General features: G+C 41.5%; 2 protein-coding genes across 2 annotated transcripts; both read left to right on the forward strand.

Annotated features, from left to right (window-relative positions):
• Window positions 1-5,465: 5,465 nt before the first annotated feature.
• On the forward strand, window positions 5,466-11,624 carry prpf19 (pre-mRNA processing factor 19). The gene is made up of 16 exons (XM_080007763.1): window positions 5,466-5,609; window positions 5,779-5,928; window positions 7,014-7,090; window positions 7,182-7,323; window positions 7,448-7,521; window positions 7,649-7,714; window positions 7,839-7,880; window positions 7,978-8,052; window positions 8,161-8,236; window positions 8,333-8,442; window positions 8,585-8,740; window positions 8,886-8,955; window positions 9,050-9,223; window positions 10,328-10,410; window positions 10,675-10,780; window positions 10,861-11,624. The coding sequence occupies exons 1-16, from the start codon at window positions 5,591-5,593 to the stop codon at window positions 10,956-10,958; spliced, it is 1,518 nt and encodes a 505-aa protein (XP_079863889.1). The 5' UTR covers window positions 5,466-5,590; the 3' UTR covers window positions 10,959-11,624.
• A 1,027-nt stretch (window positions 11,625-12,651) lies between these two features.
• Window positions 12,652-24,864, forward strand: tcirg1b (T cell immune regulator 1, ATPase H+ transporting V0 subunit a3b). The gene is made up of 21 exons (XM_080007762.1): window positions 12,652-12,779; window positions 13,471-13,593; window positions 14,320-14,398; window positions 16,274-16,422; window positions 16,530-16,628; window positions 16,745-16,806; window positions 17,148-17,274; window positions 17,388-17,470; window positions 17,565-17,658; window positions 18,113-18,325; window positions 18,468-18,618; window positions 18,721-18,860; window positions 19,784-19,941; window positions 20,040-20,130; window positions 21,265-21,383; window positions 21,518-21,731; window positions 21,896-22,003; window positions 22,388-22,480; window positions 23,217-23,337; window positions 23,567-23,738; window positions 24,057-24,864. Exons 2-21 carry the CDS (start codon window positions 13,477-13,479, stop codon window positions 24,148-24,150), a joined length of 2,484 nt encoding a protein of 827 aa, XP_079863888.1. The 5' UTR covers window positions 12,652-12,779; window positions 13,471-13,476; the 3' UTR covers window positions 24,151-24,864.
• Window positions 24,865-25,009: the final 145 nt, after the last annotated feature.

Raw genomic sequence — 25,009 nt, forward strand, 5'->3', positions numbered from 1 at the left:
AACAATAAATGTGTTCTGAGTTTGTCAAACCACAGAAAAATGTGTTATTAACCACCCAACCAAATTTGAATTATTAAAAAAAAAAAATCGCCAAATATAAAAAAATTTGGTTGTAAAATGGTGAAACAAAGGCGGTTCCCTCTTTAAGACGATGGGGGCGTATTTGCTGAAGACGCTGAAAACTGGTCCACTCTCATGAGAGGTGCAGCCTCTCAAGTGTCAAATACCACTAATCCAATGCATACATATACAAATCAAAAATCACAAACCAATAACGGGCTGTTTTTCATTGTTTTGATTTTGTCCTGAAGTTAAAAATAGAACATGAGAAAATAGGATATTTGTTGCGGGGGCAGCGTTGTGGCTCCCCCAGCTCTGTGCGCTCCCAGGGAGCGGGGCTTGTTCGGACACGGAAACTCCACACTACAGCGCATCAGAGCTTTTTGTGTGCAGGATCAGACTCTCCGTAGGGATGAATGGACTTCTGGTTTGTTCTTGTCGTTTGTCGTTTTAGGTATGAATCAGGTTTATAGTATTTATTGTGTTTTCCAATTTTTGGGATGAGCAATGTATCTCTCTATCTATCTTCCAGCCTCTATTGAGGGTAATGGTCATATCTTATGTTTCCCTTTCCCCTTCATCCTCCTCACACCTTCTCTGCTTTTACCTTACTCGTCGCTCTTCCTTGTCTCGGCCCCACACCTGGCGGATCCAGGGCACGCCTTCAATGTCACCCGCTTCACGAAGGAATCTCTAAACCTCCCCCTCTTTCTCCCTGTGCCTCACGCCACCCTCATTTTTACTCCCGTCCGCTCTGCCGACGAACCCTCCTCCCTGGGCCCCTTCAACCCCAGGCCCCCTCCCGGCCCCGTGCAGCTGATCCGGGAGGGCCAGATAGTCGACCGTGACGTGCGTTACCGGGGCCTTGTCTCTCTCGGGCGCAACGGCTCCATCAACAGGGTGGTTATCGCAAGGCTCACCGCAAAGCACAATGGGCAGTATGACGTCGTAGACGGAGACGGCAACCTGGTGTCCTCTACCACCTTGCATGTGATTGGTGAGTGTGTGTATTTATTCTAAACGGTCTTCCTACTGCGTCCAGGTTTACACCCTTCTCTCTCTCCCTCCCAGATAAAGTCAGTAAGTGGCGTTCCATTCTCAAGTCCGTTAGCGTCCCGTCTGGCATGTTTGTGTCGCTGGCCGGTTTCATCCTGTTCATGAAGCGCTACCCCAACTGCAGCCTCTCGCAGATCATCTCCGGCCTCAGAGCCAACAGCACCCCTCCAGCCAACCCCCCGAGGATCAATATCCAGGTGAGGGTGTATGTGGGACCCCCCGCCCCTTTCCCTGGACTTGGAAGAACACCAGTATGGGATGTTAAAAAGTATAATTATTATTATTATTATTATTTTATTTATTTATTTGACTTCACTTTTTATTGTACTTTTTTTTATTTTTTCATTATCCATTTTTCGGACTGTTAAGCTTTTGCAGACCTGCCTACCTACAAGCATTTTGTGTACCAACCAAGCAATTCTTGGTGAAAATACGCAGGTACGAAATGCCAGCTGAAACTACGCAAAATAAATATTGTGTGTGTGTGTGTGTGTGTGTGTGTGTGTGTGTGTGTGTGTGTGTGTGTGTGTGTGTGTGTGTGTGTGTGTGTGTGTGTGTGTGTGTGTGTGTGCGTGCGTGCGTGCGTGCGTGCGTGCGTGCGTGCGTGCGTGCGTGCGTGCGTGTGTGCGTATTTATTTATTTAAAAACTGTTTTTTTGTAATTTAATTACTAAAAACAATCAATACAAAATAATACTGTACATTTATTTGGTATTTAAACTACATCCCTCGGATTGGACCAGATGCTACGACCTGGGGTTCTGTAACCCCTCTACTCCTTCTCCTCTCAATCAACATCTGCTAATACGCAGCACACTGAGCGGTGCTTTATTATCCAGCGAGGTTGGCAGGTCTGCTTTTGTATGTATACGTAAACGTACCCCATGTAATAAAAAGATTGTGATATGACTGCATTTGTTATTAAACCCCTTTTTTTCAGTTTTTTCACCTCCTTTAAGTCTGCGTTTATGAATCTGCAGTATATACTCTATTTAACATAAATCAAGCCATTCACATCTCCTTAATTTTGCATGTGGAGATACATCTTGGCAACAAGTATGGCAAGTTTGGGAGCTTTCTGATCTGAATCTACATGAGTTTATGTGTAAGCAGTTCCACACAGCTTTGTTTTTCACCTTTTTGTGTTGACGGTGTGTACCCAAGTGTGAATCAGTTATATATGGATGGATTTTCTGGTGTTCTTCCCATTTTTTCCTCTCCGATTCTGACCTCTGATTTCCTGTCTCTTCATCTGTGTCGTCGACAGGACTACAGCCCGCCGAGCCCGCAGCCCTCCGGCGTGTACGCTCACTCCCAGCAGCCCAGAACGCCGAGCAAGCGGAGCCCGAGAGCCAGTCCTACTCACGCGGTAGGTACCGGTGACCCATCTTTCAGTCCGGGACCAGGGACTCTTTTTTTGTGGTTTTTTTTTTGGTTATGCGTGGTTCTGTTTGCCTTTTCAGGGTTATGCTCCCGTTGTGGTCGCCGGCGCCGCTCAGTCCCCGTTTAACGTGTGGACTGAGAACCAGGAGGGAAACGGATTGATGGGAATTGGGAACGCTGCTATTGCCGCTTCCATCGTGGAGGTAGTATGAGCCAATGAAAGTGTGCTTCTGTACTTGTCTGTCCTCACCACGTAACACACTGAGTGTTCAATGCTCTCACTGTGCTTCAAGGCAGTCCAATGGGGAAAAATTTTAAGCCTTTGAAATTTGTACTGCTCCATAGCATAAGAGACTAGAAACAGGAAGTTGTGTCTTTTCTTATTGGTAACCTACCGGAGCCACCGTTGTAGTTTTATATGAAATCTGATATTACTATCACTATAACTGTTACTGACTATCAGAAATCAGAATCGGTTTATTCCTCCAGGTACATTAACATATACTAGGAATTTGTTCTGGTGAGGTTTGGTGCATTTCATGCAGACTATTAATGTTAAAAAAGCTTAACAGTCGGAAAAATGGAGAATAATCATAAAATAGAATATGATAAATAGTGAAGTTAAAAAAAAAAAGTTTTTTTAAATATATACAAATAGACAAAGAAAATGCAAAACCGAAATAAATAGAATTATAAATATTATATATAGTATTAATATAGTATGCACAGGATACATTTTCCTATTATGTGAGTTTTATGTTTTTGAAAAGCGAGATTTGACTTTTTTTTAAGGGATATGTTTGCCCCATTGCACTGCAATGAAGCTGCATAAGAGTGGAAAATATCAGCCTGTCCTGTAAAAATGAGTGTTAAAATAAAGATTATTGGATTTTATTTATGTGCTTTCTTTTCTTTTTTCTTTCTTTTTTTTTACTACCAGGAATCCTCCACCGACAGCGGGAGGAAGATTTCCTTCTCCATCCCGGGGACGTCGGACTGCCTCCGCTCGTCCGAGGACTGCGTCCAGTTCCAGATCGGAAAAGAGCAGGACAAAGAAAGGTGGAGCAAAGCCAAAGACTACTTTTCCACCCTCCCCCTGGACACGGACGCCTCTGAACCCAGCACCGTCTACTCTTCGGACAAATTCAATTTCTTATAAAAGGAAACCAGCGGAGAGGGCCAGGGTTAAAACGAGGCAAATATATAGACTTTTAAGGCACGCATAAACTGTATATTTATTTATTTAATTTTTTCTTCCGATGTTGTGAAAACCGTTTGAGTTGAAATGCTACATGTGCCTTTCGTGTCCTCCAAAATGTCAACGTGTCACTTTTGTCCATTGCACTTCATATGATGAAGCTCCAGCTGTCTACCTCGAGATCCTCAGGACCAACACCAAACTGTATTCAACCTTTTTTTTTTTTTTTTTTTTTTTTTCCCCCGCCCACGCCGAGATTTTCAACACGCTGGTGCAGAAGCTTCACCAACATCTGACCTAGCTGTACCAACATTTCAAAGACAGAATCAAAGTAGAAAATTGTTCTGATGAGGATTTTTTCTTTTTCTTTTCTGCAACCTACTATTACCAATGTGACTCCCACTTCACGTAGAGAAGACTGTGAATTTATTTTGTTTTTGTTCACTTTAATTACATTCAAATGATGTGAAAAAGCACAGTATACAGTATATCTTGTGCAATATTAACATTTCCATTTAATATTGTAATAACTTATTTATTTGTGGTTATTGACTGTGTCTGTGAACTCTTGTGTATCTCCTTAGTAGTTTAGAGGGGTGGCCGAGTGTAACTCCATAACAATTTTGTAATTCCATTAAATCAACGTCACGTCACAGTTTAGAATAAAACAATGTATAAAACATTGTGTCTGTATGTATAATCTATATTTTTGCTTTCATAGATCTGACTATCTATCCACCTACCCATCTATCTATCCACCTACCCATCTCTCTATCCACCTACCCATCTCTCTATCCACCTATCTCTCTATCCACCTATCTCTCTATCCACCTATCTATCTATCCACCTATCTATCTATCTATCTATCTATCTATCTATCCACCTATCTATCTATCCACCTATCTATCTATCCACCTATCTATCCACCTTTATATCTATCCACCTATCTATTTCTATCCACCTATCTATCTATCCACCTTTCTATCTATCCACCTATCTATCTATCCACCTATCTATCTATCCACCTTTCTATCTATCCACCTTTCTATCTATCCACCTTTCTATCTATCCACCTATCTATCTATACACCTATCTATCCACCTTTATATCTATCCACCTATCTATTTCTATCCACCTATCTATTTCTATACACCTATCTATCTATCCACCTTTCTATCTATCCACCTATCTCTCTATCCACCTATCTATACACCAATCTATCTCTATCCACCTATCTATCTATCCACCTATCTCTCTATCCACCTATCTATCTATACACCTATCTATCCACCTTTCTATCTATCCACCTATCTCTCTATCCACCTATCTATTTCTATCCACCTATCTATTTCTATACACCTATCTATCTATCCACCTTTCTATCTATCCACCTATCTTTCTATCCACCTATCTATCTATCCACCTATCTATTCATCTATCCACCTATCTATCTATACACCTATCTATCCGCCTATCTATCTATCCGCCTATCTATCTATCTATCCATCCATCTATCCATCCATCTATCCATCCATCTATCTATCTATCTATCTATCTATCTATCTATCTATCTATCTATCTATCTATCTATCTATCTATCTATCTATCTATCTATCTATCCATCTATATCCATCCATCCACCCACCCGTCTGTCTGTCTGTCCTTTCTTGTCCGAGGCGCTAGAGGGCAGCAAAGTGCCGACGAGGTTTTGAACAACGTACAGGACGACGTGAAGGTATCCCAGCATGCAACGCGGTTTGTAGCGGCAATGAAAGGACAGCGTGCCACTTGTAACTTCTGCGAGACATAAATAAAGTAGTCCGTAACCGTAGCGCCCAGCGGTATATCAACACCCAGTGACTTCGGGAGCGACGCGTAGGATCACGGCTGCAAGATGTCTTTGGTTTGCGCAAGTAAGTCGAAAGCGGCGGCGTGATGAAGACCCTATGTAGGCTGAGCAACGCGCTGTGCGCTAGCTGCTAGCTCCTAAGCTAATTTGGCTAACGATGCCGCAGCCGGACTCGTTTCTCTGCACAATTCATATTGATTCGAACCGTTCTGGGTTTTTTTTTTCCCCCCCAGTTTCCAACGAAGTCCCGGAGCATCCGTGCGTCTCCCCGGTGTCAAACCAGGTGTTCGAGCGAAGGCTGATAGAGAAGTACATCGCTGAGAATGGGAGCGACCCGATGAATGGCCAGCCCCTCTCCGAGGAGCAGCTCATAGATATCAAAGGTACGATGTATACACAGTGTGCGCCTTATTAGGAACACCTGTACAATCCAATGTTATCCAATACACCAACTCTGCCATGGATCCTACTTTTATGAATTTATTAATGCTCAATTTTTGTTGACAGAAATGTGTAAATTTTATGATATTCAATTATGGTTTTTTTTTATATTACATGTGGTGCCGTACGGAACTACATTCTATGAAGAGGTGTTGCAAATGTTTTGTCCCCCCTATTGACATACAGGTGGGGGACAGAATATTAGAAGCAGCTCAGTACAACACCACCAACATCTATGACCTTGATGCTAAAACATATCATTGAGGGAACACCTCTTCTATTACAGCGTTAAAAAGACAAAAACATTATAGGCAACACAAAGCAAACTTTCCGACTGAGCTGGTCTATCCGATTACATTGGATTGTACATGGGTACCTAATCAAGTTCACACTGAGTGTACATATTACACCATATGATATTTGGTTCAACTTGAAAATGTCCCAAAAACCTTTGAATAATGCAATCCTCCATAATCTCCATTGTTATCCACACCCAAATTATTACATTTATATTTATTCATCCTGTACTGGAATATCTTATTCATATCCATGCCCACAACCAATGCTAGCCCCCAGTTAGCTAGACTATTCATTTATCTTGTGCATAGAACACATTTAGTATATGCTGTAGATTTCTAATTTATTTCTTAACTGTTTAGCATTTTTTCATGCCAATAGTCTGTAAAATAATTCAGACACTTACAGAGACAAATTCCTTGTATTCGAAAATGTACTTGGCCTAATAAACAGAGGAGGATCTCTTTCCCCTTTCGTCCGATTTACTTTCCTTAAAAAAATGCTTGAGTTATTCTAAGATGCTTTGAACAAATTGCTTTGGCATCTGCTGCATGATGTAATGTAAAATACGCAATGTAAACAGGATGCTGATTTTGACTTAATTCTATGCCTTCTTAAATCTTTATTTTTATACAATGCCTATTATGTAATTGGTGAAGCGCTCTTCTGTATGAAATGTGTGTTACAAGTAAACTTGCCCTTCATCTTTCATTGCTTTTCCTCATCCCAGTGTCTCACCCCATCCGACCAAAGGCACCCTCAGCGACAAGTATCCCTGCCATTCTCAAATCCCTTCAAGATGAGTGGGTAAGTAAAAAAAAAAAAAACCCAGCTTAAATCAAGTCTAGTCTCCTCATTTCTCATTCTCTTGAAACTGATTCACTCCTTTCTATGCCAGGATGCTGTGATGCTGCACAGTTTCACCCTGAGGCAGCAGCTCCAAACCACTAGGCAGGAGCTCTCCCACGCGCTGTACCAGCATGATGCCGCCTGCAGAGTCATCGCTCGACTCACAAAAGAGGTCACCGCCGCCAGAGAGGGTAGGCCCACATTAGATGTAGGACGCTGTTGTGCAAAGTTCCATTTTTTATTTGTTCGCTGTTTAGAAATGGTAAAAGGTGAAACATGCTTTTCTTATTGGACCCTTTTTTTCCGTTTTTAAAGCTCTGGCCACACTCAAACCACAAGCTGGGTTGGTGGCACCGCAGGCCATTCCTGCCTCTCAGCCTACTGCTGTGGTGAGTCACTGCCCCCCTTTGCCGCAGTTAAAAGGCCGATCAGGATGCACGTGTCATCATCTTTCCAGTCCTATGTTTCTATCATTATTTTACTTTATATTCCCTGGCCCTTCCTCTCGTTTCTCAGGGTGCTGGTGGAGAGCCTATGGAGATTAGTGAACAGGTCGGAATGACCCCGGAGATCATCCAGAAGGTGAGTGAATTTCGAGCAACACTTTGGTTGATTGTATGTAATGCTTGTTTGTTTTCCCCAAAAATGTGTCCTTTCATCATCTTGCTGTTTTACTGACTGCTTTTTCCTTTCTTATTTTTGGCAGCTCCAAGACAAAGCAAGTGTCCTCACTGCAGAGAGAAAGAAGGTAACATTGTTTGGCCCTTTAAGTTCGCTATGGTAATTCAGTTGGCAGGATTTGTGCGGTGTTGTAACATGCCAACTTGTACTGACTTCATCCTCAGAGAGGAAAGACTGTACCAGAGGAGCTGGTTAGAGCAGAGGATCTGAGCAAATACCGCCAGGTGGCGTCCCATGCTGTAAGTACAGTTTACCGTCCGTTCATCCAGAGTGCATTGTCTATATAATTTGGATGTTGAAGGTGCGTATCGATTGATTTAACAGTTTCTTCTTGTTACCATACTCAGGGCCTCCACAGTGCCAGCGTACCTGGCATCCTGGCTCTGGATCTGTGTCCCTCAGACACCAGCAAAGTGCTCACTGGTAAGCTGAACACTTCTGTCTATTTTTCTGTATGTGTTTTATCTAACATCAAGAAAATTGAGATTTCCTCTTATTATTGTTTTTTCTCTCTCCTAGGTGGAGCTGATAAGAATGTTGTGGTGTTTGACAAGAACGAGGAGCAGATTGTTGCCACCCTCAAGGGTCACACAAAAAAGGTCACCTCTGTCATTTACCATCCGTCCCAGGTATCCTCTCCGTCATATTTCAGTGTGGCACGGCTTAACCAATTCCAAGCAGTTTTAATAACAAAGCAGTAATGATTGTTACTTCTGCTGTGTGTTCCTTTCCCACCCGTTCACTCTCTCTTTGCTTTCCGCTCCTGTCCAGTCTGTGGTGTTCTCAGCTTCTCCGGACAGCACCATCCGCGTGTGGTCCGTCACCGGGGGCAACTGCATCCAGGTGGTGCGTGCCCACGAGGCTGGAGTGACTGGGCTCTCCCTCCACGCCACCGGGGACTACTTGCTTAGCTCCTCCGAGGATCAGGTATGTGCAACTAAAGGGGGGTTCTTTTTTATTTTTTCAGTTTATATATATTTGGCGGACATCTGTTCAGCTTCTCCACCAGCTACGTGTTTTTCTTTTGTTTTTTAATTCCCCCCCCTCTTTCTATTGTTGTGTATTGCTGTAGTACTGGGCCTTCTCTGATATTCAGACCGGTAGAGTCCTCACCAAAGTCACAGACGAGAGTGCTGGTTGCGGTAAGAGTGTCATCTGCGCGGTGCATTATTATTTACTTTTGGAGTGCGGCGCTTTTCCACATCTTAACACCCACTCTCCTGCCCCTCCCCTCAGCCCTGACCTGTGCCCAGTTCCACCCCGACGGTCTCATTTTTGGCACCGGGACAGCTGACTCTCAAATCAAGATCTGGGATCTGAAGGAGCGCACCAACGTGGCCAACTTCCCCGGACACTCGGGCCCCGTCACCTCCATCGCTTTCTCTGAGAACGGATACTACTTGGCCACCGGTGAGACCTTAACATCCTCTTTGCAAAATGTATATCTGTTCAGCTGGTGATGAGGACCTTCTACTTTAAATTTTTTTTTTTCAGACAATATATTTATTGACTTTTCAAGATTTTATGGAAGAAAAAAGAAAAAAGAAAAAAAACATTATGTATGCATACTTACAATTATCCATTATTACAAGACTGGATATTTGTTAGTATTATAATATAAACATACACGATACATAAATAGATCCATACATATTAATTAAAAAAACAATATTGAAGTGATTTAAAAATAAATAAATTGAATGAACTCCCATTACATAACTGGTGAAATAATCCATATACATATATAATGTCCCTTTGTCCTAATTTTTACCTGTTAAATAAGTCTGGATGAGGATTTAGTATTTTTTTTTTTTCTCTATTCCATTTTGATAATCTTGCATACATGATGTTGAATATTTCAATTTGACCACTGATGGAATAGATTTGAATATTTCTTCAATGAACTTGAAACTTTTATAACTTGACCATTTTGCAAATACACAGATTTTACTCATGTGGAGCTATGTGATGGAATGATAGCTCATTGCTGCGTATACCACTTATTAATATTATTAAATGTTTTAGCTCTGTAGCCCTATTTTCTAAAGGCTTTGCTTATGTGTTTTTTAAGGAAAGAAATCTGTATCTCAATTAACAGATGCATATTGTGAAATTTACAAATGGATATAATGAAATCTGCAAATCGGTATTTGATTTTTGAATACAAAAACATTCTTTTTTAACTCTCAATCAGCAAATAAACGCTACACTATTCATATGTGAATTGTCATACAGAATTCCTTCCATATGTTTCTCTCCCCCATTATATTTCATTGGTGTAGCTTATCATGACAAGTTTATGACTAGTTAACTGAAACGCTGATGTTGCAGTGGGTGGATTGGTGAGATTGTGTCCATTATCGGTTCCTTTTCATGAAATCACATAATGATGACGACGATGATGATATTAATCCCAAATACACCTGCAATGGTCAACAATGCAATGTTTCCACTGGAAAGAACTGGTTGTGTTTGTCTCGTGGATTTCCAATGCTTCAAACTTGTGTACTCCAGGTGCCCAGGACAGCTCTCTGAAACTTTGGGATCTGAGGAAGCTGAAGAACTTCAAGACCATCGCTCTTGACAACAACTATGAAGTGAGGATTTCATTTAAAATTTTTTTGTATTTTGGTCTCCAGATTGTGGCGTTGATGTCAAATTGTTGCTTAGCAGAAGAGAAATATGTGGGTGGAAGCGTCCTCGATTCATGTTCTGTGTGTGCGTTTTGTTCTGAGAAACAAGTGCTAAAAGAGAAGTTAAACAGGAAATGCTTGGCCTCAATACAGATGGTGGTTGGGTATAGATGCTGATTGTCAGTTTTGTTTTGTTTCCCGACCCTTTTGTTTTGTCATGTGTTTCAGGTCAAGTCCCTGGTGTTCGACCAGAGTGGTACCTATCTGGCCGTGGGGGGTACGGACATCCGTGTCTACATCTGCAAACAGTGGTCGGAGGTGCTTAACTTCTCGGGTGAGTGTCTGGTTCTGATCGTATGGTGTACTTGTTCTAAAGAACCGGCACATTCTAAACTTTAACCTTTCCCTTTTCAGACCCTTCCGGCCTGGTTACTGGTGTGGCCTTCGGAGAGAACGCCCAGTTCCTCAGCTCTGCGGGGATGGACAGAAGCCTGAAGTTCTACAGCTTGTAGAGTGGAGGGCAGGATCAGATCGGAGCGCGGATTAGTCGTCAGCCGTTTGCTCATAATTAGCTCGGTCTTATGATTTTTGGGATGACAACGTTTCTGTGTTTTTACTGTTTTAATTTGATGGTCCTGATATCCAGCGGTGGCTCAGTGACTACCCAATTCACATTTGTTTTGGAGCCAACAATATGGTTATGTATGATGTGGTTGTTTGCAGGTCAAAAATGCAAATATTACTCCTGCATTGATAAGACAACATACAGAGGCCACACCAAAATCTGTCTGATTTTCCCGCAATGATGATTTATCTGTCGAATAGCTTTTTGAGGTGTCCCAGGTTGCTCATCAAAAAGTTCACACGTGTTTATATGCTGTGCAGAAATATTTCATCAACTCTTTGTAACGTAGGGGGCCTGTAGGTGACCATGAGCCGTCTGTAGTGATGTATAGCCAGGTGTAATAGAATTCCAACATCCATGTAATTATGTTCTCATTAAATTACCTAGATTTGCAACACCTCTCTCATCCCCAAATATCTTCACGCTGAAGCCATGGCCAACCCTTTTTAACTTTTTTCCTTTTTCTCCCAGTTGTAAGTTTCCTTATTTTTCTGTTTTACCTCTTGCTTTTCTGCCCTTTTTACAACAAAATAAAAGATCTTTTGTAATACTATTCGGCCGTTTTTCTTACTTCTGAAAACAAATGTGGTTTGGGTGGAAGTAGGTCGAGCAGTTTGAAAGAGCCTTGACTTTGAGCCCAGTAAACATAATGCATAGAGAACAGGCATGCATTGTTAAAAGTCCCCCCCGGCGCAAAAGCTTCAACGTTTTGTGTTGACGGATGTTAAGGGCTCGGTGTCACTGTTGATTCACCGCCAGACCAACACTCACTTTCAAGGGAATTTGTATCTTTATAGTAATCATGGCAAAGAAAAGTTTAATTTTACAATGTAAACTGGTGCCCAACCACAAATTACAATTGCATTTCAGTGAAGGGTAGGAACACCACCACAACCTGGGGTGGGATAACAAAAGCCAAAAAACAATCAGTTGGTGTCTGCGGTCTGTTTTAATTTAATTTAATTTATTTTGAATTAGAAGCAGGGCATATACACAACAGATATCAGAAGAATGTTATATTTATTATTAAAACATTAATAGCATTTTGTTTTTGGAATTCATAAGTGTGTTTAAAAGTAGTACAATCCACGTAAGAAAAATGAAGATTCCTGTCTTATACATCTCATGTTGACATTTTTTCCATAATAAATGTACAATTAAATAATGTTGGTTTCCTTGGGATAGGTTAATCAAAAAACGAAAATTAAGTATTTCAAAAACAAAGCAAATGATAAAAGGACACGAATCTGAAAAAAATCTTCACATGTGGTCAATATTAGATTAGATGTAATTAATTCCTGGGTGGAATTCACAAAACAGATGACGTCATTTAGAAACTTTTGTTTTGTAGTTTGGTAAATGCATTTTATTACTGGGCAACAACCAAATATTCTTACAGGTTTTTTTTTTTTTTTTTTTTAAATCTCTAATAAACACTGTTTCCAGGCCAAGATCTGCTGGAAGAACGAGTCGAGACACTGCGCTGACGTCATCGTTCCTCTTTGCCGAGTGTCACGTGCGGTCCCAGTCACGTGACCGGGGTAAACGCGGAAGTAGCGCCGTGCCGCCGCCGCCGAGCTCCGGGTGTTCCGACTTCCAGCGACAACTTCTCAACAACACGCGTTGGTTTTGGGCTGTTCAAACTGTCTCCGGCCGGTGACTGGTTTGCCCATCGGCAGCAGCGGGTCGGAGAGACTGAACGGTTCGGGTAAATATCCACAATGACATTGAGTATATTCCTTTTCGTTCCATTGTATGCTCTTCTTTTTGTCAACAAGTCAAGTAAAATAGTCACGCTGAAGAACGGCACAGCCCAATACACACTAACGTAAAATAGTGTTGTTTTTTTTGATCATTTTAATTATTTTTCCTTTTGAATTATTTTTAATTAGAAAATATATATATATATTTGTATTTTTATATTGGTTGGGAAAATAGGACGTTAAAGAAATTCTTTGTTGTCATCCCCTCATGTTTTTATACTAACACCGCCCCCCCCGCACATTTGAAAGCTTTATTTGTATATTTATTTGTTTATTTTATTGAACTATTTGTGAATTGGTTCAGTGGCATAGTTGTTACAAATTCTTCTTTGTCATTAGTCATTGTTATTTATGCTTATTCGTTGTCTTTCGTCTCTAGTTGCTAGTGTATAGTACTTGTTCCACTTTCAAAGTCATGTCTGCACCAGAGTGGAAATTCCGCCTGGTGTTCGTCTTGGTCATAAGTGTGTGTGTCAGCAGGGGATTTCATGCTTCCCCTTTGGAACGTTTACAATAACAGGTTTCTCGCCAATTCCTTCTCCCTTGCATTAGTTAGGCCTCGTCCAGTTATGTGTGCCGCTTAAAAAATGTGTATATCAATAACCGTATTGGCCGACAATATCTTTTCTTTTATAGGCAGCAATGGGGTCTATGTTTCGCAGTGAGGAGGTCTGTCTTGTGCAGCTGTTCCTCCAGTCTGGATCGGCCTACAATTGTGTCAGTGAACTGGGAGAACTGGGACTGGTCGAATTCAGAGATGTGAGTCCCGCCAGCAACTGTGAAACGAGAGGGTATAACAAAAAAGAAAAGAACAGCCTGTTGGTCCATGAGATGATCAAAACAGTGAAGGTCCAGTCAATGTCTCATTTCAGACCACTACCTGCCTATTTGCCAATTTCTTTCTGGTATTATACTTAAAAGGTAACATCTAAATCAGGAGTTGAAACTCATATTTGCATATTAATACTTCTGTCTAATTTCTCATTAGATTTTTGGTGCAGTGGGAAAGGGGTATAAAATCCGTCAAAAAGGAATAGTTTACTGAGCAAACAGTGCTGTTCAGTTGAATGATTTCATCAGTTTTCTGATTGAAAGACAATAGCCTGTTGGCCCATGTTTACTGTGGTTTACCTATTGAAGCTGGAGTCACATTATGCGCATCCGGCAGTCAGAACCCCCCCCCGTGGCATCTATTGATCTGCGTTCTGGCTTAAACGTCACAAAATATGTTGGGGACATTGCAGAACAGGGAGTAGTTTGCTCAGCTGGACGTATATTATCTTCCATCGATGAGCGTTTAAAAAACCCTTTTATATAAGTCAAGATTTCATCTCATTGTTTATAACAAAATAAATAAAAAATTCTGTTAAGTACACTTGTTTTCCAAAAAGTTGCATTTGGATCCTAGTGTTGACATTGAACTGCCGTTTTGTTTCGTTTATTGAACATCTTTCACTTCTGTCATTCTTTCTGTTCCTGAATCAGCTGAATCCCAACATGAACGCCTTTCAGAGGAAGTTTGTGGGGGAAGTAAGACGGTGTGAGGAGCTGGAGAAGACTTTCAGTAAGTGTTGAGTGTCCAATAGCCCAATAATCTATCTGGAAATCTACAAATTATCACCTCCCAACAAATTTATAAATGCTTCAGAAGAAAAAAAAAAAAAAAAAAGTATATATACAGTGGGGCAAAAAAGTATTGTCAGCCACCAATTGTGCAAGTTCTCCCACTTAAAAAGATGAGAGAGGCCTGTTATTTTCATCATAGGTATACCTCAAAAATGAGAAAAAATAAAATAAAATCCAGAATATCACATTGTCTGATTTTTAAAGAATTTATTTGCAAATTATGGTGGAAAATAAGTATTTGGTCAATAACAAAAGTTCATCTCAATACTTTGTTATATACCCTTTGTTTGCAATGACAGAGGTCAAACGTTTTCTGTAAGTCTTCACAAGGTTTTCACACACTGTTGCTGGTATTTTGGCCCATTCCTCCATGCAGATCTCCTCTAGAGCAGTGATGTTTTGGGGCTGTCGCTGGGAAACACGGACTTTCAACTCCCTCCAAAGATTTTCTATGGGGTTGATATCTGGCTAGGCCACTCCAGGACCTTGAAATGCTTCTTACGAAGCCACTCCTTCGTTGCCCGGGCGGTGTGTTTGGGATCATTGTTATGCCCATTCATTCTTTCCTTTACACTGATCAGTCGTCCTGGTCCCTTTGCAGAAAAACAGCCCCAAAGCATGATGTTTCCACCCCCATGCTTCACAGTAGGTATGGTGTTCTTTGGATGCAATTCAGCTTTCTTTCTCCTCCAAACACGACAAGTTGAGTTCTTACCAAAAATTTATATTTTGGTTTCATCTGACATTCTCCCAATCCTCTTCTGGATCATCCAAATGCTCTCTAGCAAACTTCAGACGGGCCTGGACATGTACTGGCTTAAGCAGGGGGACACGTCTGGCACTGCAGGATTTGAGTCCCTGGCGGCGTAGTGTGTTACTGATGGAAGCCTTTGTTACTTTAGTCCCAGCTCTCTGCAGGTCATTCACTAGGTCCCCCCGTGTGGTTCTGGGATGTTTGCTCACCGTTCTTGTGATCATTTTGACCCCATGGGGTGAGATCTTGCGTGGAGCTCCAGATCGAGGGAGATTATCAGTGGTCTTGCATGTCTTCCATTTTCTAATAATTGCTCACACAGTTGATTTCTTCACAACAAACTGCTTACCTATTGCAGATTCAGTCTTCTCAGCCTGGTGCAGGTCTACAATTTTGTTTCTGGTGTCCTTTGACAGCTCTTTGGTCTTGGCCATAGTGGAGTTTGGAGTGTGACTGTTTGAGGTTGTGGACAGGTGTCTTTTATACTGATAACGAGTTCAAACAGGTGCCATTAATACGGGTAAGGAGTGGAGGACAGAGGAGCCTCTTAAAGAAAAAGTTACAGGTCTGTGAAAGCCAGAAATCTTGCTTGTTTGTAGGTGACCAAATACTTATTTTACTGAGGAATTTACCAATTAATTCATTAAAAATCCTACAATGTGATTTCCTGGATTCCTTCCCCCCATTCTGTCTCTCATAGTCGAAGTGTACCTATGATGGAAATTACAGGCCTCTCCTCTTTTTAAGTGGGAGAGATTGCACAATTGGTGGCTGACTAAATACTTTTTTGCCCCACTGTATATATATATATATATATATATATATATATATATATATATATATATATATTATTTTTTTTTTTTCTAACATGGAGTCTGTATGTGTGATTGGCCGGTCTGTGATAAAGTAACATCGGCAAGTACAAATCAAACCGCTCTCATTAAATTTTGTAATTCCAGAATGAACCCTGTGAGATCACTTTTGGCAGCCTTTCTTAACTGGTTGTCTACTTTTTCCAAAATAAATATTTTAATAACTTCATCCTGGTGTCCTCCGCAGGCTTCTTGGAGCAGGAGATCCACCGCTCCCTGTCCCCTCCCCTGCAAGGACCCCTCCCGCCCCCGTGTCCCACCCCCCTGGCCCCCCAGCCCCGGGAGCTGATCACCATCGAGGAGGACAGCGAGCGTCTGGCCAGGGAGCTCAGAGAGGTCAGCTTCGAACACCCTTTAAGGCCCTCGCTCATCTTTGTATGATCAAACAATATCTCTATCTCTCGCTCGCTCGTGTGTGTGCGTGTGCGTGTGTGTGCGCGCAGGTATCCAGGAACAGAGACAGCCTTCGGGCTCAGCTGACCCAGCTCTGTCAGTACCAGGGAGTCCTCACCCAAACCCATTGTCTCACAGCCTCACATGGAGTAAGCACTACATTTTCCAAAACCCAGAACCTTTTTATTTATTTTACAATTTTTTAAAATCTATTATGTACTTGTGCTTCTGGGGAAAAAAAATCATATTTCCTTTTTCCTTACAGGCTCCACCCCCTGCACTGGAGAACCAAAGCATGTTTGATAAACGCCAAGATGTCCATCTTAGGTAGAAGAATGGTTTATTCTTTTATTTTTTACTTTTAGACTGATAGGTACTTTATTGATCAATACCATAGGCAAGATAATAATGAAGCAATACAATAAACATATATGAAAAAGAAAAGGGCAAATTCAGAACATATACATGAAACGGTTAACAAAAAAAAGATATATGGTAATATATGGTAAACCTAATGTAAAAAAAGAGATGTAACTTAAAAATAACAGAAAAACAATGACAAATAAACATATACAAATGGAAAAAGACAATGTCCTAGTATTAGTATAGAGTAGTATTATTATTATTATTTTTTAAATCTTACTCTCACGGCCGTGTGTCTCTTTCAGTTTCGTTGCGGGAGTGGTGCATCCCTGGAAGGTTCCCTCATTCGAGCGCTTGCTTTGGCGAGCGTGTCGCGGTTACATCATAGTGGATTTCCGGGAGATGGAGGACCGACTGGCTCATCCCGAGACGGTGAGAGTCACAGCTGCTACAGCCATAGGAACTCTGACCCTTGTGACCAGATGCACTTAGACCCGATTATCCACGAGTTGTTGTTGTTGTTATTATTATTATTATGTGTACAGGGCGAGCTGGTCCAGTGGAAAGTCTTCCTCATCTCCTACTGGGGAGATCAGATCGGCCAAAAAGTCAAGAAAATCTGCGATTGGTGGGTGAATCCATTCAAATATTTAATTAAAACACTAATATTTTAGCGTTTGCTGTTGTTTCTTCACTGATTTCTTTTGTATACACATGCACAGCTTCCGCACACAGACGTTTGCTTACCCCGAGAGCACCGCAGAGAGAGAAGAGATTCTCCAGGGACTGGAAGTCCGAATCAAAGATATCAAAGCAGTAAGTTGCTGTCTTTACAGTAGTGCAGTTACAAGATTTCCTTGAATAATTGATTTTTCCGCTACTCATGAACAAACCATATGCTATCACGAGATGACTGAGTGTTCCCTGGAAAAGTACGAAGATGGTAGACTGTTCCATATGCTCTCAAGAAAACAAGAGTCTTAAGCTTGATTCGCACAGAATGCGTATCTGCATCCAACAGTCAAATCCTCCCCCTAGTGGCTGTCGGATGAAATGTGTCTGAGTTTGGCATTACAAAATAAGGTCAGGGAAAATGGAAGAGCTGTTTTTTTTCCAGAAAAACAGCAAGTAATTTTTTTATTATTAGGGTCCAACCCCAAAGTGGTGGGAATCCTATTGTTTTTGTACTACTACTACTCTCTCGTTTGTATGACTACTTTCCCCTGCATATGCACCCGTTCCTTACCATCTCTGATTTACACGCCTCCAGGTGCTGTCCCAGACCGAGGCCTTCCTGCAGCAGCTTCTGCGGCGCGCGGTGGCCGAGATGCCACAGTGGAAGGTGCGCGTCCAGAAGTGCAAGGCCGTGGAGATGGTGCTGAACCTCTGCAGCCCCTCCGTCACTGAGAAGTGCCTGATCGCCGAGGCCTGGTGTCCCGTCGCCAAGCTGCCTGAGCTGCAGGGCGCCCTGCGGGAGGGAGGGGTGAGACGGGAGGGAGGGAGGGAGGGAGGAAAATTTCGGCACTTTAAATATGTCTACCTTTTTGAGTTGAAGTTTGTTGCATGAATTACTTGATTTAGCCTCCTGCACATATTAAAGACTGGCTCCTCCTCTCTACCCCCAGCGGAAGAGCGGCAGCAGTGTGGACTCCTTCTACAACCGCCTGCCCTGCTCTACACCTCCACCCACCCTCTTCCCCGTCAACTCCTTCACGGCTGGCTTCCAGGGCATCGTGGATGCCTACGGAGTGGCAACCTACCGCGAGGTCAACCCCGGTACGCCGCACAACCACACAAGAAGACAGACGCGAGAAGAAGAAGACTGAAACCGCCGTGTTCCGCCTTACTGAAATGTTTACCTTGTGTCTCCGTACGCAGCGGTGTACACCATCATCACCTTCCCCTTCTTGTTCGCTGTCATGTTTGGGGACGTGGGGCATGGTCTGCTCATGACCCTGGCCGCCCTCTGGATGGTGCTGGAGGAGAAGGATCCCAAACTCAGGAACAACAACAACGAGGTGGGTTTTCATGACGTGCCCATGTAAACACACACACACTACCCAAAGTAATTTGATGGTGATGCTAGTTAGGACATAGTCATAATTAATGTTTATAATTTATACCCCTAACAATTATTTTTGCTGTGCATAGTATTGCATTTTTTATATTCTGTATATTTTTATATATGTAACTAGCAGGCTTGCTACCCAGATTCGGGCATGGATTCGGAGAGGCGCTGGTTGCAGGTGTAATGGTGCTGGCACGGCGGGCTTTATTCACAAATAGTTAAACAGAACGGCGCTCAAATGCACGAAAGGAAATTTACAACTTATAGATGAGACCAGACGTTGGTCTCTAATTGGGGTTCTCTCGGTACGGAGCGCTTTGGCTCCATAGCGCTCTCGCACGGTCCCTGCCGTGGACTCCTCACTACAAGATAAAAATATGAAATAGACCCCAAAAACAAACTAGAAAGATTAAGGAACATTTAAAGTTTGGCGATATACAATAAAACTAATGATTAACGATAGAATAAACCTAAAAAGGAAAAATAAGGAAGGTGCATTTATAAACCTAAAGCCTGTGTGAACTCAGAGTTGCAGATTTCTTGCGCGTATAGTTTCAGAGGACTCCCAAATTGTCCGGCGTTTATTAATTTAGTCTGGAAGTTATGTGTTTTTAAGAGTTTGGATTGGATCATCTGAAGATGTTGTTCTGTGGAAGCTAAGCTCAAAGCTCAAGCTAGGCTGAAAAAGCTCAGGCCATCCTTGAGTAAAAGGTTTGTTGGATGTAAAGTAGCTGGGGCTTTCATAGAAACTCCAGAATTAGGCCCTTTTTTTAATATCTAATTTTGAAAGCTAGTTTAAATGGCACCTTCCCACACAAAAAAGTCATTATTTAAATTAAAAAGGAAACAATGTATTTGTGTGTTTTTCCTCAGATCTGGAGGATGATGTTCGGGGGCCGCTATCTGATCCTGCTGATGGGGCTGTTCTCCATCTACACGGGCGCCATTTACAACGAGTGCTTCAGCCGCGGCCTCAGCCCCTTCAGCTCGGCGTGGCATGTGGAGCCCATGTTCACCACCAATAAATGGAAGTGGGTGCATTCAAATTCGTATTTGTAACGGCAACCTTTTACTGACCCACTTGTATTGAATTGTATCCGTACGCTTGTTGTGTTTGGCCCCCTTTCAGCTCCTCGGTGCTCGCAGAGCAACAGTACCTCGCCATGGATCCCGTTGTGCCTGGTGTTTTCGAAAGCCCCTACCCTTTTGGAATAGATCCGGTATGGCTCTTTTATTAGGGGTCCAGCCCGCAGGGAAAATTTATCAGAATTTCTCACCTAAAATTATTTTAAACAGAAGAACAGCAGAAGCTACAAACACGGTTGAGTTGTCAATTGAATGGGTATGTCACAAACAAAGTTTCGTTCAAATCAATCCACATACAGAGCAGAAATTCACAAAAAACCTAGCATCTTTGACCCCAAATATTCAGCTGCTCCTGCTCGTCTGACACACCAGTAAGACGCTTTATGCTGCATCATATTATTTAAAATAAATGTGCATGTTCTGATCCAGAATGTCCATTCGGACAGTGTCCAGTGTGTGGTGTAGACTCCCATCGCTCTGTAGTGGTTCAACATTACAAACTATACGTTTACGTATATATTTATGTACCTTCTTATCTTGTAATGTCTGTAGATCTGTTTGATTTATATTTTATCTCTTTGGTCCCCATTACTTTGCCGGATTGGTGAACAATACAAAAAAACAGTAATCCACAAAAAAATCGCAGAAAGTATTAAGTATTGACACGTTCTTCCATAATAATTCTAATGACAATTGAATGTTAAAGTTCCATAAATGTTGTCTGCATTACAATATAGAAAAGTTTACAGTTTAAGGCTCATTTAATGCCATGTTTATTGTACATCATCATTTCTGTCTTATGTCCATCTTCTTCACTGTTTATTTCATAAGTTATTGTACAGGACTGTGTATTTTATTTTTGGACATGAGCTTTTTACTTTTTAGGTCTTTTTCATTTGTATTTTTCATTATTTTTAGGTTATATTTGTTTATATCACAAGGTTAAGTGTGTATTGTCATATCTTATTGTGTACAGTTAACTGTTAGGTTCATTGTATCATTTCCAATTATTCCATATATTGCCATTTTATTTTTCAATATTTTTATTGTATTGCTTTATTATTATTTCACCTACTGTTTTGATGTGAGCTGCTGAGACCATTGCAATTTCCCTTTGGGGATGAATAAAGTATTTGTCTATCAATCTTATATCCACTCAAAATAACAAAACAAGGCAGGGGGAAAAAAAGATGCATCTGAAGAGATGTGTTTTATTTTCCTCCATGTCATTGGATTTATACAAATAGTTCCTGTTCTTTCCCGTCCAGGTTTGGGGTATGGCCAACAATAAACTAACCTTCCTCAACTCCTATAAGATGAAGATGTCCGTCATCATCGGCATCATTCACATGACCTTCGGTGTCTCTCTGTCCTTTTTCAACTACACGTCAGTAACACGTATCTTTTACTATTTAGCATTACTAATCTTTTACATTGTCTTTATATGATTGACTCATCTACTCTTTTGACTTCTTACACCTTTTTGATGTATTTATTTATTTATTTATTTTTCCCTCCCAGGAATTATGGGAAGACGAGCAGCATATTCCTGGTGCTGATCCCGGAACTGTTCTTCATGCTGTGCCTGTTCGGCTACTTGGTCTTCATGGTGGTCTTCAAGTGGGTCGTCTTCACACCCGCCCAGTCCAAGAAGGCCCCCAGCATCCTCATCCACTTCATAGACATGTTCCTCTTCACGGAGAACTCGGGCAACCTGCCACTCTACAGTGGACAGGTGTGTGTGTGTGTGTGTGTGTGTGTGTGTGTGTGTGTGTGTGTGTGTGTGTGTGTGTGTGTGTGTGTGTGTGTGTGTGTGTGTGTGTGTGTGTGTGTGTGTGTGTGTGTGTGTGTGTGTGTGTGTAACCTGGTCACTGTGTGTGTGTGTGTGTGTGTGTGTAGGCAGTGGTTCAGAAGGTCCTGGTGATTCTGGCGGTGTGTTCGGTGCCGGTTCTGCTGCTGGGGAAGCCCACCTACGAATACATCACACACCGCAGGAGATACCGCAATGTGAGTGTTTGTGTTTTCACAGAAGTCCAAGCTTGATTCACACCACGTGCGTATCCAACAGTCGGACATGCAACATCCAACGTTAAGGTTAATAACGTAATTATTTTGAAATATGTGACATATTTACTTAGTTTTAAGCCCCATCCCAATTTATTAAAAAAAAAAAAAAAAAAAAAAGTTGACTTCCGGTTGTACTGTCCGAAACTTGTTGCATGACTTTGGAAAATTTTAATGCATCCCGGAGCCTCGTTCGGACACGGACATTCCGCACCGCTTTTTGTTTGCGGCATCCGGTTTGTTCTTGTCGTTTGTCGTATTAAGTGCGAAGCGGGCTTAAGAGATATACAGCTTCATTGTTTTGAAATACTTTTTACTCTACGTTAGGATGAAGAAAGACGTCCTCTGGTGGGCGACAGCGGCTCCATCAACACCCGTCAGGGTGAGGTGGAGGGAGCATCCAATGAAGAGGAAGAAGAGGTATTGTAGGGGGGAATTTCCAGTGGCTTCATGCGTATGAGTCAATGCTGTATCCTGCTCCTTGGAATAGATTCAGAACAGATTCAGAATCTGTTTATTTGGCCAAGTACATTTTCACATACAAGGAATTTGTCTTAGTAAAGATTTGTGTATTACCGTCCGGACAATTAGTCTAAGAAATGCATAACGGTCTAAAATAAATAAAATAGAGAATTTACACAGGATAAATTTAGTTCAAAGGGTGGGGCTAAGTGGGTTTCAATGGGTCAATGACACAGTTTTGTGTCTGAATTTGAAACCACCTTTTTGGGAGTTTTTCAGTAAATGTCAAATAATGTCAGGCGGTTGCCACCGTGTTTTCGACTGTGATAAGGCAGATGAGGCTTATTTATGGTCGTACTGCCACCGACATTTTTAACAAATTAACAAATGATGTCAAAAATCCAACAAACTAAGTCTATCAACTTAATAGACATATCTGAATAAACAGAATACATATTTGTTTTATTAAATAGAAAAACTAAATGCGTGTATCTCAATATAAATGTATTTACTCCCCATTTTCAAAACCTTAGTTGTTATTTACCCAATATAGATTGATATATTCTATACAGGTTGAATAACTGTGTATACAATATATAAATTCTTACTAAGTGATTAGTGTCTGGAGTCTTAAGTTATGACAACGCAGTTTTTCATTAACCCCCCCCAAATAATTTCCTATTCCTCTCCGCAGGTGTTCGATGCAGCTGACGTGTACATGCACCAGGCAATCCACACGATAGAGTACTGCTTGGGCTGCATCTCCAACACCGCCTCCTACCTGCGACTCTGGGCTCTGAGCCTGGCGCATGCACGTGAGCAGAGCACATCCCCCATTACATTGCATGCGTGACTCAGACACGAGCGCTCCCACATCTGAACTTCCTCAGTAACACCAGAAATACTCTTCCATGTCCTCTTTTCAACCGATGAGTCATACTTGTATGCAGCCTAGAGAGTTCTGCATGATACACTTACTAACAGGGCCAAATAAAAAATAAAATAAGAAATAAAAAGTCTAACTCACACATTGTCTCCCTACAGAGCTGTCAGAGGTGCTGTGGGTGATGGTGATGCGCATCGCCCTGAAGTGGCAGGGCTACGTAGGCTCAGCGGTCCTCGTTGTGGTGTTTTTCTTATTCGCCCTGCTGACCGTCTCCATCCTGCTGGTGATGGAGGGCCTGTCGGCGTTCCTGCATGCACTCCGTCTGCACTGGTGAGAGGGCAGAGCTACACACACACACACACACACACACACACACACACACACACACACACACACACACACACACACACACACACACACACACACACACACACACACACACACACACACACACAAAATAATTCTGTCTGTCCATCCTGATTGAACGCGACTGTGTTAGTAGAGTAAAAAGTACATATTTGCTTTGAAATCTCGTGGAGTAAAAGTCTCCTGAACAGAATATCCTTAAGTAAGTACCGATACTTGAAAAATGTATAGTACTATAAGGCCCGTGGTGCTTGTTGACATTCGGGTGCTCTCTCATTGCAGGGTGGAGTTCCAGAATAAGTTCTACAGTGGGATGGGCTACAAGCTGAGCCCCTTCTCCTTCTCATCCCTGATCAATGCATCAAATGCTATGTAATACGATCAAATCATAAATATAAATGCCAAAATGAATGAAGATCTCTGCGCATTTCAGACTGTTTTCATGTTTTCCTCGTCCCTCTATACTTTTGGTTTGTAATCTTTATTTGATGTAAAGGAACGGTTTGAAACACTTGCACTAAGACTGTGGCATAGACTGTTATTTGTGGATATGAATACATCAGAACAATGCAAGTATCACTTGTCATTTTAGGTTTATCTGTGTCATTTTCTGTTTGTATTTTCTGCTTTAGTTACTCAGGAAACGGTTACTAAACATTTTGTGGACATCAACTGTGGAAAGGGAAGGACATCCATTGACGAATCTGTTCAACAGTTTAAGGGAATCAAATACTAAATTAGTGCATCACGGATAAAATACTGGTTCTGTCCTGTGGATTTCTCAAGTTCACTGCATAGGGAATATCTGAATGACTCCCATAAGCCAAAGGTTTTAAGTTGATTGTCTCAAATTTCTTGTCTTCCCATCAAAAAATTCAATATCAGTCAATGCAATCAGATTTTGTGGTGCCTTGTTAGAGATGTTTAGTCAGTGCCTGTTAAGCCATTGAGTCAAATATGACATGTGTTATGATTCACCACCTCTAATTTTGAGCAACTATGCTTCTACAATACTTTTGACATTTGCCTCATCACACGGACTGTACGCGCTATCAAGGCGATTAAGTATGGAATGAAATAAAAGTGTTCTTGCTACTAATTTGGCCAACTTGTGATGCATATTCTTTTTAAAACGCAAGCAAATAATCACTATTTCACCACTTGTTTATTGTATGAATATACCAGATTATTTTACGTGTATTTAGTTAAATGGTGGGATAAATAAATAAATAAAA

This window comes from Zeus faber (genome assembly GCF_960531495.2).
Source record: "Zeus faber genome assembly, chromosome: 10".
NCBI classification, from domain to species: Eukaryota; Metazoa; Chordata; class Actinopteri; order Zeiformes; family Zeidae; genus Zeus; species Zeus faber.